This window comes from Andrena cerasifolii, chromosome 8 (genome assembly GCF_050908995.1).
Source record: "Andrena cerasifolii isolate SP2316 chromosome 8, iyAndCera1_principal, whole genome shotgun sequence".
In the NCBI taxonomy this organism is placed as follows: Eukaryota; Metazoa; Arthropoda; class Insecta; order Hymenoptera; family Andrenidae; genus Andrena; species Andrena cerasifolii.
Window position 1 is genome coordinate 7,673,765 of NC_135125.1, and position 19,987 is coordinate 7,693,751.

Consider the following 19,987-nt stretch of genomic DNA (forward strand, 5'->3'; position numbering starts at 1 on the left):
ACGACGGCACTGCTCGAAGCATTCGCTGCGACGGAAACCGAGGATGCTCGTCACGGCTCGCCCCTGAGGGGTGGATCAGATGTTCGGTGGGGTCTTTATAGCAATTGCGACGCGGGGACGGGTCACACCGGGGCTTCTTTGAGGCTCGAGCGAGGTAAGAACGCGCGTATTCAGGGTCGTCGAAATTGCTATGCGCGTTTGTCAAGGAATGATGCGAAGAACTGTGTTGCAATCGACAGGGGGAGGTGTAGTTAAAGCGAGCGTTTTGGGTGTCGGTTGAAGAATGGGGATCGTTAGGGGGGAAATGAGAGACGTTGGCCGGAAGAGTGGCGCGTTTGAGGATCCTTGACAAACACCCCAGCGAAATATGTGACGAGCACCCTACGTTGATGGCCGGCTGAGAGGTTCTTCGACCCTTGCGCGTGTACACGCCGAGCCCCACGCACCATGCTTTCAGTAAGAAGTGCTTCAAGTAGCTATCGATGGTCATACGATACTTGTTTGATATTGAAACTCGGAGTTCTGTTAGTGGAATGTATTCGCGTTACTGTTGGAATTCACGTTTCAGCTGATTGCCACGTACCGTATGGACTTTAGTATTTTTATTTCACGGTCGGTGATAATGCGGGAGGAATTTATTAAATTGTTTTGGACACGGTGGTTGTAAGAGGAGATGAAGATTTGGATAAAGGCTGCTTGGATTTTAAAAGATTACTGTTCCAGATCATTTCAGAGACTATTAAATGCAAATAGGTCCGACGTAGCACAGTAGATCAGCATTCAAAATTTTAATTTGATACTTTAATGCGAAAGAAATTTTATTTACGAAGATGGCAGTATAATATTTTACAATATTTGAATACGTATAAGGTTATACATAAGTATTGAAAATCTAGGTGATTGAGCGTTGTTGCCGAATAAGAAATATCTTAAGTTGCAAGATTGCTTTTTTAAAATCTTGAATCTTGCACAAAATGGCACAACATCGAAGGAAGATACTTATTCCCTGTATTCGTGTCATCCAAGATGATCGCAGCATCATCTACTGGCTTTGCGCAATATTAAAACCAGTTAAATTCTAATTCAGTGGTGAGCAACCTTTGGTCCGAAGGGGCCACAAGTGGAAAGCTACTACTCTACACTGCGTTCCACATTAGAGCATACTCGTTTCGCGCAGGGATACACTGTTGATTGGTAGTAAACCGGCAGGGACAGTGCTACGACCAACCGCGAAAGTGTTACGACCAATCGCGCGTGTCAGATCCGTGGGAGCTGCGCAGATCGGTCGCAAATCGGTAGGGGCGTTGGTACGCTCTTATATGGAACGCAGTTGTATGCGGGCCGCAATATTAAATACATAAATATACTAATCAAAGAATTTTAATTTATGGGATGCATTTGTTATATCTGACATTGATTTACAGTGAAACGTTTTTTTAAATTTGCTTTACTGTTTCTTAGTAATATATACACAGTAATATATACCTACCTATATATTATAATATAAGCAGGTATATATACACATATTTTTCTAATTAAATGAAATTCAATAACTTTTGAAATTTGCTTAACGAGATACTTGCTTCTGTTTCTCATAAACGAGTTTCTCAATATTGGATGCGATATTCGAAACTGCTACTCTAACACAATCATTTAATCGTTCGTCAGCGAGTCGATTGCGACGATCACTTTTTAAAATTTTCATTCTCGAGAATAGTTGCTCACGCGCGAATTATAATTATACAATATTACAAGGGGATAATTTTATCCTATTTTTTGGCGCAAAATTCATTCCGATATCTTTTACAGTTCAAAAGATGCGGCCCCGGGCCGTGGGTTGCTCATCACTGTTCTAATTAACATTAGAAGTGAATCAGGTGATTTGTTACAAAAGTGATTAACCATTAACGTCTAATATTGTAGGAGTTATCAATAACAATTGTCTTCTGTATAGATCTTAATCCCATCCAGATAGTCTCCCCTTCTTAATGGAATGACTATTAAACGTCCCTCTCCAAGTGGATCTCTGACTAACTAAATGCATTAGTAGCCCAATTCTCATCAACCAGATACCGTCACTTGGGTGAAGTAGATGGAGAACTTGGCACAACCACTACTGTCCCACAAATGCAATTCAGCTTCCAGAATAGTTTCCAAAATTCAAGCAAAAACCTATCCAAACAAGCTAAAGGCCAGCCTTCCTGTGCCACTGGCATTCGCAATTCAAATTCCCCAGTCAATGCCAGCTACCAAAAAAAAGGGGATTGCAAAGCCTAAAGAAAGCTACGGAGCATGAACCGTGCAGTGGAAACAGAAAGTACATATTACAATAGATTAACAGTCGCCACTTCCTCCCTTTCCACTGCACAGTGTGCCAATCGACGGCTACTTGAAGCAACCGCTCCGAGTTACGAGACTATAGAAAATCGAGCACGAGACACGGCGACGTGACGAGACGTAACGCGACAGGACGAGGGACGGATCTACTGTATCATAGAACGAACGAACAAACGGAAGGTTCGAGGCCAAGAGGATGACGCGGACACGTCTCTGTCTCTTTCTTGACCCCTGCATGCAACCGATTAGGATCGGGCCAGAGCGATACGGACGAGGCGATGGCGACGGCAGCTCTTCTGCGGAACAAACCGAGCCCCGGCTCCACGACCCTGGAGGACGTCCTTGACTCCCTCCTCGGGCTGCCATCCGCGTCGCGTACCCCGAGTCCTGGGCCAGGACCCGTCGTAACCGGTACATCCGCCACCATGCGACATCGAACTAACGTCGGCCAGGCTAATGCGAAAGCCGGGAAGAGCTGCAGCGACCTACGCCAAGACCTCCAAGGTAGGAGGACTATGTAAGTTTTCGTTCTGAGGCAGATCCTCTCGAGGGATTCGAGAGCTCAAAAACCTAATCTTGTGTACATCCTACGTCCTCTCTATGTGTGTGTGCATCTTGTGCGCGAGCGCGTGCCTGTGTGTTGGGTCCTGTGTTGTCCAATCGCGCGGCGGTCGGGTCAGATGTTAACATGGAATCATCGGGCTTGTGACAAATTAAGGGATGCTCGTAGAATTTCCAGATGCGTTGGGTGGGTCTTGTCTAATTGTAAGGGAGCCCACTGTGATTGACTTGGTCAGGGCCCGATCTAGGGGGCGCAAGCAGGTCAACTGCCCAGAGCTGTAAAGTCGGTAGAAGGGGAAGATTTAAAATCAATAGAAACCAATGAAACAGTGAGACTGCTTGAAAAGCGGTAGAGAAGTAGGTAAGACTTTTGTTATTCAACAGATACTTACAAGCAATTTCACTCGCTGTTAGAGATTAGATTTCGAAATAATTGTTTATAATTAAATGTAAAGGGTAGCAAAAACCATTTTTGCTCAGAGCGGCGGAAGAGTTAGATCGGGCCCTGGTTTTGGATTGCCTCTGTCCCTCGTAGGGTGAAGTATTTACTAGATGGCTAGTAGAGTGGGGCTATGTTGAGTGTACTAAAGGAAAAGTTGATGAAACGGGGGTTGTTGTGTATCTAGAGTCTTGTCTTGTTTGATTACTGAAGTTTAGATGCGTTTGGCGGTGCAGTAGTAGGTACCTATTTGCTGTTGGGCCATCAGTGAATTAAGATCCAAGTGGAACATGGAATTTAAGATGCTATGTATAAGAAAAGAATTGGAGTAAGACACTAAGTTTTGGCTGCTGGCATTTCCACCTGATTGCTTAGAATTATGATACAATTCTTGAACCGCCAATATACGTTAAGATGTACATAATATTGTCTCATAGGTCGGATGAACAGATATATGAATTAAAACGCAATTATTCAGATATTATATTGCACAGAGGGTATGGTAGAGTATATTGCGACTATATTTGCCTGTGGTCAACTTAATCAACTAAGCTAACAGAATATACTATACTCGCTGTACATTTCACCCTTCGTGGTCACCAGGATGTCTTTGCCATAATTTCTGTAGATTCTTAGACCTTAATAATTAAATTTAAAAGCTTGGTGAATTTTAACCCAAAAATTCGCTTTTATCCACTATGTTTTCAAATACAAATTTCAACATATCAAAATCTACGTTTCTAGAATATTTAATATTAGAGCATGATCGTATGAGTATTACGAATGTACAATTATCACTAGAAAGTTAAAAGATTCAAAAATACGAGATTGGTAACTCTAAAATAACCAATTTGTGATTGTAAGAAGATGTGACCACGGAGGGTTAATAGCATTTAATAATATTTAATATTCCATTTCAGGGCTTTTATACAAGTATCAGTCTGAGCAATATATCACAGTATTATGTACAACCTTAACTCATATCGGCAGTTTAAGAATCGTAATAAGGGGTGAAAAGTTCTCAGCTGAAACATTAATAGTTCAATTCACTTTTTATACCCGTATCAATTTAATTAGCCGAGGAAAACTTTTTACACTTTGCTCTAACTTCGACCAGAGTCAAGTTTGAGTTTGGCGATTATTTTAACCACTTACGAACAATTGAATTCCATCAATGTAAAAGAATGTTAGATCCTCGAATAATTTAGCAAAGATTTACGTAGAATCTTCTCCGTCGAGAAACGTGTCAGTGAAGGCCGAATCCATCTAGAGATCCATACCTCAATTCGAATCTGAATCCGAAGCGTCCATTTAAAATTCATAAGCAAGCAGTCACTAGAGTACACAGCACAGTCAGATAATTTAAGAACTAACGTCATTCTGGGACATATAACTGATTCATTGGACTCCTATATCGCGACCGTGACATCATTTCCACCCTACTATAAAAGCGCTGGGGCCCAGAAATATAATGCAGGATAAATGGAAGAAATGAATGGTAAACTCGATAAAGAAACGTGTCCTCTGCAATTCTCGTTCCCGCATAATTATTCTAATCAGCAAGCATGAAAGTTACATGTTAACATTTGAATCGCGAAACCACCGTCCGCCTATCTCGTCCTCAATTTATGCGCTCCGCTTGCGTTTCTCTTCGCCTCGTCGCCGCCACTCGCCCCTCACACGTACACATACACAACCCTCACCTTCTACCCCACTCTGCCTCTACTCTGTTCTCTATTTTTTCTATAATCTTCCATTTTCCTCGTATTAAGACGGTGTTCGCGTTTCTCCTATACTTTCGCAGCAATTGCGTTGCTCGCGGGGGTGTCCCTAAAATAAGTTGCTTCACAGAAACGTGGGGCCTCTTCGCACGGGACACTTTCTTGGTAATTGGTACTTTTTTAATATATTTTTTAATATTTTTAACACAGTAGCGGGCAAAATAGTTACCACTCTTTCGATTTGCTTTCTTTCTGCTACCCTTTAACGTCAACTTGGAGCTGTGGTATCTGTTTAATGTACGTATTCTGATGGATAATTATCGAAAGCTGTATAAAACCCAGTTAAAATTGAATTTACGTAACTAACTAAAAAAATTTTATGACATTCAACGGAGTCACACATTTTTGGGACCGACAAAGGAGTTACCACTTTCTGTATTCTTTTAGGCCGTCCTAAAAGCAGAAGGTGCCTTCGCGAAATTTCAGATTATTTTGTTACTTTTCAAAAGTGGTAACTTCTTAACAGCTTTAAAACGGTGTTGTTTAATGTTATGTAGGAATTTTGTTTATCAGTTAAACAAATTCAACTCTACCTGGGTTTCGTACAGTTTTCAATTCTCTATCAGAATATGCATATTGGGCAGATGCTGCAGTTTTGATGTTGAAAAATAATAGAGGTAGAGCAGTGGTTCGAAAACGTGGTAACTTTTCTGTCCGCTACTGTTTCCATTTAATATATTAACAATATAAAATTCTGATGCGAAGAGGCTCCTATTCCATTTGCCCGGGGCACGAAGAACGCGCGAATCTGCTCTTTCAATTATTCCGAACATCGCAAAACTTTTGTCAGAATTAAAGTTTATCGGTCGTCCAATTACGCACGCAAAACCATTACCATTTTTGTAAAAAAATCGAGCCAACTGCACACTCTGCCCGTTTATTCACGCGCGCTCTAAAAAGGACTGAAGAGCAAGGGAACGCGAATCACAATATGGAAAGATTGAAACGTTGACACCGTCGCAGCGCACGGTGCATAAGGAACATTTATCCTTGAACAGAGTTCCCGTTGCAATGTTCGCATCGTTCCCCATCGATCTCCGTTTCCCCCGATCGCTTGCGTCATCATCAGCCACGATTCGGCGACAGGAAGCAATGAAAGTCGTCGGGCGACGAAGAAAACGCGACGCGCGATGTTTCACGTTTCTTTAGTTCTCTATATTTATCTCTCTCTCTCTCTCTCTCTCTCGCTCTCTCTCTCTCTATTTTGTTACCTTTCAGTTGCAACTTACGTTGTTTTACACCTTTACAGAGAAGAAACGTCGTCTAAAGTTCAGGGAGGCGGATTCGTAGCGTCTCGCCTCCTCTGAATTCAGACGTCTCGATGCGAGGCTTATCGATCAGAGACGAATTTAGCGGCGCCGAAACTAGCCATTCTGGGACCCGGAGCTAATTACGTTAATGACGCCGACCGAAACCGCCGATTACGCAGGGGACGCGAACGATTTAGAAATATGCCGAATTCGTAAGGCCACTTTCAAGATTTTTGCCTTCGTTCTAGACCCCTTTCCGTTCCTTTACTTGGTGCTTGCCTTTGGTTAACGAGTTGTTCCGTTCTCCGCACTACGAAGCTTAAAGGGCACTCGGCAGGGTGACGTTTCTCTATCTTCTTTTCCCTGTTGTTTCTTTTATTTTTTTTCTCTCTCTCTCTATCTTTCTTTCTTTCTTTCTTTGAAAAGACGGAGACGTACTCCGTTTGTCGTTGACGCTTCTACTGACCTCAGGATCACGGTAGAGACGCGTGGTCCACGTCGGTACTCGATAGTAGCGCGAGGATCAGATACTAACACTGCAGTCACGCGGGAGCATCACGGTAATCATTTTCATTCCATACACACGACATCGCTTACATTTGTTCACGTTCCATTCTGCTTCAGTACGGTCGATCGTACCGACATCGTCTCTGGATGAGGGTTGAATCGAAACGATTCTCGCTGATTGCTAGTGCTCGCGCGGCAAATTGACTATTTCGCCGGCGGAAGGCGGCTGATTTGGGAGCGCGACGCGTGGGGATGCCGGAGCTGCTGTGGCGCGTGGACTGGGCACGTTCCGAATAATCAGAGAATGATAATTCCGTGGCCGACACGCAGTGGAGAAGTTAAGGGCCGACGGCTACTGGAGCGAAAAAAGTAAAATCGATCTTGAAGCGGTCATTGAATACCGTGGTCGGTAATTGGCACCGGGAAACGATAACTTCGTGGTTTTATTCGATCCTGGCTTTCCGTGCGTTCAATTGCAATTGTTTACAGCGATTACTTCGCAAAAGGATCGTCGTTCGAGGAGAATGAGGATGAAACATAGTAACTAGGTAAATTATAGTCTCTGTGGGTATTCATGTCGGCTAAATAATTATTGTTCGTTGATGGTATAGACCGTACAGGGTGGTCGTGTTAATAATACCAAGTGGTTTGAAACGAAAGTGGAGAAAGGAGAACTTTCAGTATTTCTTGCAGGCAATACTGTAGCTTGAGTCGGTTTCTTAAATTTGCAACAGATTTAAACAGCATACTGTAGTTTCTTACAGCTCGTAGAAATGGCTGTCAAGATAAATTCAACGATGTGGGTTAGGATTTTATTACGATAAAATTATAGCTTTCCATTAGCTTTGCGAGCAACGAATCCATATATGCGTGTTCAGTCTGTGCGTAGAACGCCTTTAGGCGTTCAGATAGTGTTGCGAACAAATGAGACTGATGTGTTTCCGCACACGACGTACGTCAAGCGTCCAATCTCGGTATACAGAGGGTTAAGATCACCCCCGATCGCTCCAAATCTGTTGCAATAATTGTAGAAGCTTGATTGCAGCCTCAGTGTTGCCTAAGGAAGTACCGAAGTCATTATTTTAAGAAACAGTAAGGACCAGCCGCGCAAACACCCCACACGCATCCGCACGCTACAGCAGTTTTGCTTTCCCATGCGGAGTGCCAATCCGCTCGTTTCACGCCGTTTCCAATCTATGGATAGAGCGAAGGATCCGTTTCAGCTTCGTCCGAACGGTACAGAGCCGGTACGAGCGTCGTAGGCACACGAGTGTTCGGTTCACCGTGGTCGGGTTCTGACGTTGTCAAAACTTGCCAAATGTGTCGCAGAGTCCGCTAGGAGCGTGATGGACGTGCAGGGAGCCACGGAGGAGCGTGCCTCGTATTACGTGGGCGAGCTGGTGAGACGGAAGAGCGAGGGCAGCGACGCGATACCGTCGAAGACGTCGACGATGCAGTCGAGGGGCGGCCCGCTGCGCCACCGTAGGGTCTCGTTCGACAACAACCAGGAGGCGAACGGCCTGGCGCCTTCGAGCGCCGCGGAGAAGATGGTCCGTTGCCGGAACAACAAATGCGGCAACTCCACCACGCTGGCCGAGGCGAAGAAGACGTACAAGAGCTGCCACAACTGCACCTGCCTCTACTGCTCCAGGGAGTGCAGGAAGGCACACTGGCAGCGCCACCGCAGGACCTGCCTGCACTCCCGCGCGGGCAGCCTCTGCAAGCAGGTGCTGTCCTCCGCCAAGGAGGATCCCATCACCCTCAAGCACATCTCCATGCTGGCCAAGCGCGGCTACGCGTCCCACGGCCGCGGGGCCGTCAAGTGCTTCTTCTCCAGCCCGGAAGCCGCGGAGAAGTTCATCAGCAACGGCTTCGTGGACCTCGGCGAGCCTACCTACGTGAGGTGGTCCGACCTGCTCGCCAGCGAGATGGGCGTGGACCTGTACGACGAGGTGATCAGGCTCTGCAAGTCGTACAACCCGGAGACCAGGCTGGTGCTGTACGTGGCCGTGTGCGTGGTCAGCGAGGTGCCCACCAGCGGCGCGGTGAAGTGGGAGCGTCAGCTGGTCTCCAGATGCGCCAAGATCCACTTGGACTCGGCCAGCAGGCACCACACCTCTTCGTCGTCCGCCTCGCCACAGGGCAGGCAGCAGTCCACGTCGCCTTGCAACATCACCAGGGAGATGGAATCCCCCGAGATGCTCGTGCTGACCTCGCTGCCCGGCAACAACGGGCAGAACACCCCCAAAAGGATCAGGGAGATCAACTTCACCAACATCCAGGGCCAGCTGAAGCTGAGGGGCGTGTCGCTCAGGAGGCACTTCCCCCAGGTGTACAGGAAGCTCCGCGCCTACGTAGACGGCAGCATCGACAAGTTCGCACCCGTTACCATCTACCCGAGAGACCAGGCGTCGGGCAAGAGCTTCATGTGCATCATCATGCTGGACGTCGAGCCCGAGCGCCTCCAGCTGCTCCCCACTGACTCCTCCAGGGTCAGAACCGTCGACATTAGCGTCGAGCAGGAATGAATGGAAGCTCCGTACTTGCTTAAACGATTTTTTACCGACGTAGCGGGACCGGCATCTCAGTCGGCAAGGCAGCTCGCCGAGCTCTGGTCTCCGAGTTTCACTCCTGTAGATGACGGAGAAAGTAGCTGGAGAACGTTCTCGGGATGACTAGTAAATTGAAATTGAATGGTGGATCGTCTTGGAGGGAAGACGTCGATCGAGGTGGGCTTTAGGAGATTTGCCAAACCGAGGACACGTCGAACGCCTGATATTCTGCAGCATGTTAAGCAGAACGACGAGCACAGAGCGCGCGAGACAAGCTAAACTAGCCCGTTGCCGACTCTCTCGCCTCGGCTCGGTTTAACATAGGTCTAATCGTGTACCTATAGTTTGCGGGAAGCCTGCACGTTGGCATCGCGGGAGTCGCAAATTCATATCCATGGACCTGAAGGACTGTGCATAAAGTAGACTTATGGACGCGGAGAGTGAAGCCCTCGCGGGAGGTTATGGTTCACTGATTCAGCCATCTTGCGTCGGTCAACTAGAGCTGCCAGCTATGTCCTCTTGTCTCAAACTTTTCGTGGAAGTCCTAGTTTTACATCCTTTCACAAAGCAAACTGGCAGTTTTACGATTGGATTCATAAATAATTATACAAGGACCGTCGCCGCAAATAACTACTGTATGCGCACGTCTATACCAAACGACGCCAATCCACGCCAAACGTTAAGCCGCGCTAGTACTACTAGGTAAACCCGCCTACAGAGTGCACCACAATTTGACCGGCTCAAGATGGCTGAAACAGGTGATTCCCCTACCGTCTTTTGCTTCACCCCCCCCCCCCCCCCCCGCAACTATGCTCCGTGTTTCAGGTCCGTGTTCATATCGTTTCGACGACCCATAGACTTTCGACTGTCTCCTGACGACCGGTATCGGTCCTCGTGGCCATGTTTAAGCGCGTTTCCCAACGTTACCGACGTCCATCAGTTTCGTTCGCGTGTCCCGTTCCGGGACGTTAGAGGGCTCCTCTAATTGCTTCGATAGATGAAAAGGAAACTCCTCGGTTTGGTTGTTGCTCTATCAGATGTTTATTAATTGTACCGATCGTCGAAAGGAATTGCCCGAGCGGTCACGATAGAACAGCGGTTCCTGGATTGTTGACTTCGAAATTTTTTGAGACCTTTACATTCTTCGCCCCCTTCGCTTCGAACGGGGCTTCATATTTTAAAGCGTGACGCGAAATGTTTCTACTGTTTCTGGGCGAGAAACAGTTCGTAGAGGGATTGGAAATGGGCGGGATTCCTTCGCGTGGAAATTAAATTGCAAAGTGCAGAATGAACTTTGTACGAAGCTCCGCTTTCGAGACATTTGGCTCTGTAATTACCGTATTTATTTTATTAATCAGCCCAATGTCCTTCGAACTCTTAATCTTTCAAGCTGCTTAACACTTCCACGCCTTGGCTGCAAGATGTTTTATCTCTTCTCGGCACGCTATGATTTCAATACGATTATATTACTGAAAACTAAGAGAAGCTGAATCGACTGATCTTGCGGACCAAATCGTCTTTCTACAGTGGCCAATCTAGTCTCACTTCGCCACTGAAATGAAGCAGGCACAAACTGAAGGTTCAGTAGCTAATTAATAAACAATAACACATTTCCTAGTAATACTGGTAATCGTTCCTATAAAATATGTAGATAGAGAAAATAGTTGCATTTCGAACTATCCCAGAAAATCCAACCAATAAACGTCGCAGCCACCATCGTGCTGTTTTTTCTCGAAAGCGAAGCCTCGTATGAAAAAAGCTTCTTCCACACTTTTACCCTATTTTCACACAAGTAATCGCCCCTATCGCAATTGCACCACGAATTTCTCCTCAGGCTCCGTGTGTCGATAAAACAGCTTTCGACTGTTACCTATCCCCCAGACCCTTTCAACCAGGTAACCGGTGACGTAAAAAAAAAAAGAGGTGAAAGCTATAAACGCTGCAAATTCGACGAATCGTTTTCGAAAGTAACACAGATAAGTATCTTGTTGTCCTTTCGTTCGATTTAACGTAGTTACGGTTGTACTTTTTTGAATTTTATCGTATATATATATATATAGTATATGTTACATATAAAGATTAAATCTCAGCGACGCCATCAGGCTGCCTCGAGCGCGGTCGCAAGTGTTCTACAATCTTAGTGTAGGTCTCGAGCCAGCCTGAGCGTGTCGATTAAAAAAACGGGGGGCGAGCGTAGATTGCGAAAGGGGTCCCTGATTCGCAGCTAGTGGCCCCCTCTGTTCACGGGCAAAGAACCTCCGAGTCGAAGAAGTTTCGAGACATCATCCGTAACCCCCGACTAGCGCCCGGTGTCCCTGAAAGTAGAGTTTCTACCGAATAATCGTCGAGCTCAAATCCAATTACTAACGTTTTCACAGACGCGATCTTTGTGCCAAAGCGTAGGACCGTATAATCCTCTGGGAGTTAAGAAAGTAATCCGCGCGGATCGCGACAGCTGGAGGGAATGGAAATTTCCTCCAGGGGGCAGCACTTTGGAAATCTGATCTCATGGACTAACTTCGTGGCGTCCGAGGAGCTTCGTGAGATTCCCTTCTAGCGGTGTCGGGTTCTTTCGGCTCAGTGGTCCCGTGCGATTGAAGTGCAAGGTGTCGTCGATGGATCTTCGAATGGCAAAAGAACTTGTACCACAGATGAAGGGGTTAAACTACGACGAATATCAATGTCCATTTGAATTTAAAGCTTGATTGGGGAAGCAGTTCGTGTATCGTTTCATACTGACGCTGCTCATGGTAGAGAGAATTCATAGCAACGTTTCGGTAGGCACGGAAGCTGGTGAATCGTTTTGTTCACCGCCGTCTTGGGCAACGGGGGACGCTGCAAGGTAATTTTTAGTGCCAACGATAGGGGTCTCGTGAGAGTCTGCCGATTCCTTCTCGCGAGGCGTTTTGGACTAATGGAATTCGACGAATTTTAGTGTTAGGTAAAGCGTGGGAAATATTATTCTTGTAACGATACGGCGCCTTCGCTGAGATGAACGGCAAACGTGATATTTCTACAGTTCTATGATGTTGCATCCATGGTAGCCAGTTAGCCACATGCCATTGTAGGATACAGGGTGCCTTGGAACGTGCAAGTTCCTCGCGCCAAAAGAAATCGAACAGTGCTTTACTCTTTTGCGATATGTACGTTAATGGCGAGTCATTAAATCCCGCATATTGTATCCGGGGGTGAATTTAAAGATTTGGTGTCCCTAATAAGCGTCTGCCGCCTTTCCTGCGAAATATCATCAATTATTTGAATTTAAAAGAACCGAGACAATTTCAAAATTAATTCAATATGGCAGCTCACATCTGAGTCATTGCTAATTCGCTACATGAAAAAAAGTGAATTGTTTTTAAAGTTGTCTCAAGCCTCTGTGTTCAAACTTCAAACCTTTTCCAATTTCTATCGCTCCAAATTTGCCGCCCTTCAAAATTTGCTGCTCCCCCAAATTCTTTCGCTCTCCAAGTTTCCGTTACCCAAAATTTTCCGCACCCCCAAATTTTTTGCTCCCCAAAATTTATCACTCCCCCAAAACTTTCAGCTCCCGCAATTTTTCCGCTACCCAAAATTTGATGCCTCCCACAATTTGCCGCTTCCCAAAACTGTCCCCTCCCCCAAAATTGTCTGCTTCCGCAAATTTTCCGCTACCCAAAATTTAATGCTCCCAAAAATTTGCCCTGAAAAAAAACGACACTCTCACCGTGATACCACTAAACTGTAAAATTAAGATTCTTAGTTATTAAATTTACATTAAAACCTGTGTAATTTATTCAGCCGCTGATTGATGAAACGTCTATATTTAAGTTGCCTCGATCTTAGAAACGAAATCTCGTTTAATTAATAATCACCTCAGAACGCAAGGATAGAACTTGTTCGATTCTTGATTTCTATTGGCACGAGGAAATCGCTTATTTCGATTTATCGTAATATTTTGAGACACCTTGTAGGTACATAATGTGCACACCACTTTCATTTTGTAGTAATCCGGTTAATTAATAAATGTACGTCTATACCTGGTGGGCGTAAGGGAAGGGGTGGTATCTACACGCTAAACAAGTAAGAAATGTTATACGAGCCTGTATTTTATATAGTGTAGTCTCTGCGTTATGGAGGATTGAAAAAGAAATAATTCTCGAGGTGTTGGTCAAATCGTGTCGAATCTATTATGTAGCTTATACAGTAGACATTAAGTGTCCCCGAAAAATAAATGTCTAAAAGGGATTCGTACTGTGCATTCAAGCAGCACTTCTATTAATCCTCTGTATCTCAGAAACTATGGTATGCACCATCTCTGGTCGTGTAACATCATTTACTTATTTCGTCGCGCAGACATACCCCTCGAAGTTCTGAAATGCATTTATATATATCGCCCCGCACTTGCCCGCCAGATGCAAGCGCATAGTCCGTTTCTGAGATGTAGCTAGTAAACAGGAAGTATTTTCAGAAATATATTTCATTCAGGTTGCAATGAGATTTGTACGATTGTTGTGTACTACCTGTGTCAATCAAAAGCATAGCACCGAATGAACCCCCTTGTTAAAGAAATGAGACCAGGCTCACGATAAGCACTGAATGTTTTTGTAGAATGAATGAGGTGCAAAAACACTGACTACGCTGGAAAATAAATGACTTTTGTAAAGAAGAGAGGATGGAGTTTTTTGCACCTTATTTGGTCGATGAAATCATTTAATTCTATCTTGACCATTTCTTCGCATCTCTCGTAAAATAGAAGCCAATTAGGTGTCTTTTCTAATCAAATCAAAACGCAGATTTAATTGTTAATATGCATATTAACATGTTCAGTCCCATCATTTGTGCATTCCACCTCAGTACCAGCAAGTAGAACTTCTTAAAATACCGATTGGGAATCGTTGAAAAAAAGGTACGACAGTATTGATGAGAATGAGTATCCATGATGGTTGTGAACATGTCAATAATGTAAGTAGAAGTCTATTCTAACAATGGTATATAGAGATTAATTCCTTCGCCATTGTATGAAGTATAGTCTTTTTTAAAATACTTCCCATATGAAACGCAGAATGACCGTTACATGTTTTGCAATAATTACTCGCGTGAGTATATGCCTATCCAACATATGTAACAAGTTAAATGTTAAATAAGGATGAAATGGTGTAGCCAATTTGAAGAAACAATAACGTAACAGAGCGCTAGTGTTCCATCGAGTTGAACAACTGGTATTGAGTTCTTCAAAGATAGGTACAAGTAGAAAGAGAAAGGTTCTGTGTATGAAAGTAATTTGTTCACGTACAAATGGTGTAGAAAACGATTTTTTGTCCGAGGTTCGAGATGTAAATCATGGAAATTAAAAGTTGCAATCTTGTTTTCTGTCGTCTGAAGCACAATTTATTGTCAATAATACAATGCTAACTGCGAGTTGGTTCTCGCGTAATGCTGGAGTACAAACAACTTGGATGAGATAAATTCCTTCGAATAATTTCTATTCACTTTTGGGAATCATTTTCTGTCAGCTGTCTGTTTTATGCAACAGTACCTTGGTCATGATTCCGGCTCAAATTTGCTTTTCTGTAATAGGAAACTGGAAAAGTCTGTATGTATATCTAAGCTTGTAAGGTCCAAAATATTAAGGTACTTGTATAAGGGACAGAATAGATGTAAAAAAGAGTGCTGCTCTGATCACTTAAGCAGATCTCTGCCTGTATTGCTACAATTACAGTGGACTATCGTAAAAGTAAAGTTGAACGTCATAGATACTGGCTGTAAAGGTAAAGCATGCCTTGTAGTTGGGTGATAGACACTGGGCACTTTTAGTCGTGTGCTAGGGCAGACTGTTTATCCCACAGAGCAATCTCAGGAGTACTGCCTTCGCTGACAATAGACTCAAGCTTCCTGATTCGAACTGGATCAACTGTGCATTTTCATTCAAGCAATAAACCAAATAAGCTACCCTCATTTTGTGGACTCTCGAATACAGGTATAATGAATAAATCCTAATCTAGCATTCTCGGCGTTTACTTGCCTTATCTGATCCAAATAATAGCTTGAAAAAGTTAATTGGTCGTTTTGCAAAATGCTCCGGTTCTTGTTAAGTTTAGCTAAAATGATGAGCTATCGTGTAAGAATTTTTCTGCTCCCAATAATGATCATTAGTAACAAATACTGGTTCACACCAGCTGGGGCGGATTTGGCGCCCCTAGGCTAACAAGCGTTTGCGAATATTCTAATTTAAAAGAGTTGAGACAATTTCAAAATTAATTCAATATGGCCACTCATATCTGTCATCGCTAATTTGCTGCAGGAAAAAAAATGAATTGTTTTTAAAGTTGTCTGAAGCTTCTGTGTTTAAACATTTTCCAATGTCTATTGTTCAAAATTTACGGATCCCCAAAATTTGATACTTCCCAAAATTTGTCGCTCCTCAAAATTTGCCGCCTCCCAAAATTTATCGCTCCCCAAAATTTGACGCCCTCAATAAATTGTTGCTTCTCAATATTTGTCGCTCCCCCAAATTTACCGCTTCCCAAAATTTGTCACTCCCCTAAATTTACCTCTTCCCAAAATTTGACGCTCTCCCAAATTTGCCGCTCCCCAAAATTGATGCTGCCCAAAATTTGTCGCTCCCCAAAATTGATGCTTCCCACAATTTGTCGCCCTCTAAAATTTGTTGCTTCAGAAAATTTGTCGCACCCCCAAATTTACCGCTTCCCGAAGTTTAATGGTTCCCAAAATTTGCCGCCTCCCAAAATTTGTCATCCTAAGCTGCAGCCTCCTTAGTCTATACTCAAATCCGCCCCTGCGCACCAGGGAACAAGCAAGCAACACCTATTGCCATGACAAGCTCCGCAAAATAAAATGGGCTTTATTGTGGAGATCGGTGAGTCAGTCGTGTGGCAGATCTATTGGCATCTTGTCCAAGTTGTAACGCCATAACAAGGTACATATTATATAAGAACTGACCGAAGAGCTTATCACTCAGATTTGCATCCCTCAAGTTTGTTGTAACGTTGATAGGTTTGAGCGTGTTTCTAATAAGTAAACACAAAGTGATTTGTCATTTATTAATTCTGTTATCCCCGTTGCGTAGAAAGTGCGACTCGGTGGTCAGTGATTTCGGTTCAAACGAATCTCGATTATTGAATTATGAGATCCCTTTATTGTAGCCGTGGTTCGTTGATTCCTCGACGAAACCCTTTCTGCCCGACACCGAGATAGCGTGGTGTGCGTGTAAAGGATCGACAGATCGGTAAATTAATTTGTAACGCTACGAAGAGGCCACGAAAGTTAGTCCGCCAAATTCTCGATAGTTTCTTTTAATACCCTTTCTGTATTACGGCGTGTCGCCATGGCGATCATTTCGATTGTGCGACTGATATATTTCTAAAGTCATTTCGTATAGTATATTTTAACAGAAACGAATTACTATTTGCCTCTCCTCTCGCGTTGTGTGCACAAGCCACTTTTCAAAACGATAATGACAAGGGGATTCTGAATTTAGAAGAGTGAAGAAGGAAGCGCGACGGTGATCGAGTAACCGATAGTTAAATTGCTCTTATCTTTTTTCGCGAAGTACGAGAAACTTTGCGCCGCAGATCGTTACGCGCATTTATATATTAATATATATATATCTATAATCTCTCGAGTTTCAATTGTATCGTCGTGATGATCGACAGGGGCAAGGAGCGGGGCTGTTGTTCGTTCGTTCCCTTGCCCTTTGCAAAAGAGAAGAACTAACGAGTGCGAGAGAAGAGAAGTGCTTCGATCTATTTATCAAAAAGCTGTTACAGCCGAATATATAACAAAAGTGGGGAGTTGGTGAGATTTCTTTTTACCAGAATCGATAATGTATACATTTTTGTCGTTGGTAATTGACTGCTCATTCGGAGGAGCAATTAGCCCGCGCGTAGTCTCTTTAAACCTAAACGTTATCGTTTCAACGTCTATTTATCGGTGCTACCAATGTGCTACCATTGTTTTCGCATCTGTGTATGTCTCAATTTTTCAAATAAAATGTTGATTTTATTACAACCGCCTACCATAATCTGTGCCACAAAACATCATATTGATTATCGATTTATATTAATGCTGATACGAACACGAGGGAACGTCGAACCCATGAAATGTCCGTCCTCAAGCGATATGTGGATCGGTAAGTTCTAAATATATCTGCTTCACATGGTTAATTTATATGCAATACAGATTTACTCGGTTTATTATGGAGTCAATAAAGTCAGTAAAATTGCACTACTGTTGCACTATGTCTGCTCCATATATTACAGTTTATATTTAACTCTTCACAGTCTAAACCTCGCATTATACACTTTGCAGCCTACGCATCATACCCCACGTTTCATAGCCCAAACTTCTCAACCTACGCTTCATAGTTGACACCTCGTATTGCATAACGCACACTTCACCGATTATAAATCATACTTCAGACATCACAGTTTATGAAGCACACTTTCACCTTTTCCACTACCATACCCTACACTTGATTGACTGGAGTTCGTTGGGCGAGTTTCTTGAAACGCCATCTTTGGGAACTTATATGTGAGAATTATACACCAAAGAAAAAAGTAAACCCAACCTATACCCTACACTTCACAGTTCAAACCGGATATTTTATACTTGATAGTGTAGCTCATACTTCACAGTCCATACGTAATGTCGCACACTTCGCAATCTACACGTCAGTCTTCATATATTACATCTTATAATTCACAATGCACCCTCACGTCACACATCACCATTCACACTCCCCACTTCTACATTACACTTACACATTCACACATCACACTTCAAACACATTAATCGTTACGTTATCATTGCTGTCTACGTTAGCATCAGTACGTACATCAGCAGCGGAGCCTGATCTACCATTGGTACCTACATTACCGTTGCTCCTTGGTTTACTATTTCTCCCTAGGGTTATCAACGCTATCTACGTTACTTACATCACGCAATGTAATTTTGTGTTACACGCTCGGGGGGCTCCCGACTCGCGAGCCCCCTTACCATTTTCGTATCAACGCAGAACAAATTTATTTAACATAGAAATTTATATAAACAGTAACATTATTTGAGGAAGACATGCTTTCATGATGTAACGTGGAATACCTCGCTGTATACCGACACAATCTGGCCCGAAACATGGGTTCGGGATTTTTCGTTTTTCGTCCTTATATGAGCAGATTTGGGGCTGGGCAAGGTCTCATTCGAAAGAGGAAGGTTCAATGCGGAGCGCTCTGCTCATGGTTCAACGAGATTGTGTTGATATGTAATAATATCAGTGTCCAAAGTAAAGCAAAAGTCGACAAAATATACCCGCAGAATCCAAGCACTTTTAGGTCACTAAAAGAGTTTTGTGACTCAAACGGTCAACAGAGCACTCCGCATTGAATCTTCTTCTTTCGAATGAGACCTCTCCCAGACCAAAATCTGCTCATATAAGAACGAAAAACGAAAAATCGTGACTACATTCCCAAATCAGAGTTCCGTCATATTGGCGATAATACGTAGCAAGTCACGTGACAAATATAGTTGAGGTAGTAGATACGAGATGGCGCCTACTCGGGAGGACTGCCAACGTGGATTCATAGTAAAACTGAAGCGATAGCTGGATATACGAGCCACAATAAAAGCATGATGGAGTCAATGTATGCATTTTCGGACGATTGTAGGTTAGGTTATATTCATTTTAGGCATACATTGACATAGGAACTGCTGGGAATTGTATACATTTACTAAATTAATGCTTTTATCGTTACATATACATCACTTGAAATCGCTGTCGTATTTATGTCATAGTAATTCAGGCAGTTAGAACAACAACGGACTAACCTACATTAAAAAAAAATTTCCTATTGTACATCGATGGCTTACAATTAGTGCACACATATTGTATGTCCACTTTTAGCGTTTCTGAGAAAAACAGGTTCAAACATTCAATGGTACTTTATAATTACATAAATACTTTTTGCATTATTGTAATATAGGTATCACTGAAAGTATGTAATTAGTAGTATAAGTTAGAATCTGCAAAATTATAATAATAACTCGACAATAATGCTTGGAAGTTGGACATGCTATTGTAACCAAGTACAGAGGAGGACATACTATACTGAAGGATATTATATAAAAATGAATGAAAGGAATAATACTGAAAATAATCTCACTTCAATATTATATTTATTTTTAAAGTAACAGGAATAAAAAAGTAATTCGTGGTAGATATAGGAAGACTTTAAATTTTTTTTATTTATTACATTTTTCCAAGACTATTTTCATCCAGTAACGTCTCCGGAGAGCAAATCAAAGAGCGAGAAGTGGTGCAGAATTTTCGAACGCCTCTTGAAAGGCCTGCGCCTCTTATTTGCAACTTTTAGGCGATGCCTTTGAAGCTGAAATTCAGAATACCTCTTTTCGCTTCATGTTCTCCTGATACCTGGGCCAAAATCTGGCAAAAATTTTCAGAATGCACAAAATTGGGCTTTGTAACAGGAGAACATGATGTCGAAAGAGGTGGCACTAAGTAATGTCTCCGGAGAGAGAATCGAGGATGCCTTCGGAGCTGAAATTCAG

At 43.3% G+C, this 19,987-nt stretch overlaps 1 protein-coding gene across 11 annotated transcripts in view; it reads left to right on the forward strand.

Moving 5' to 3' along the window:
- The window catches only part of LOC143372042 (uncharacterized), a 114,886-nt gene extending 97,452 nt beyond the window's left edge, over positions 1 to 17,434 (forward strand). For 6 of the 11 annotated variants that reach the window (XM_076817846.1, XM_076817851.1, XM_076817847.1 and 3 more), the window contains 2 exons: positions 2,587 to 2,841; positions 8,205 to 17,434. In XM_076817846.1, the coding sequence (XP_076673961.1) occupies positions 2,587 to 2,841; positions 8,205 to 9,403 (1,454 nt within the window). In that variant the 3' untranslated portion in view covers positions 9,404 to 17,434. Of the gene's footprint in view, positions 1 to 2,586; positions 2,855 to 6,367; positions 6,564 to 8,204 lie in introns of those variants that run through there. The other 5 variants (XM_076817850.1, XM_076817853.1, XM_076817856.1 and 2 more) reach the window with 4 other exon arrangements.
- Positions 17,435 to 19,987: the final 2,553 nt, after the last annotated feature.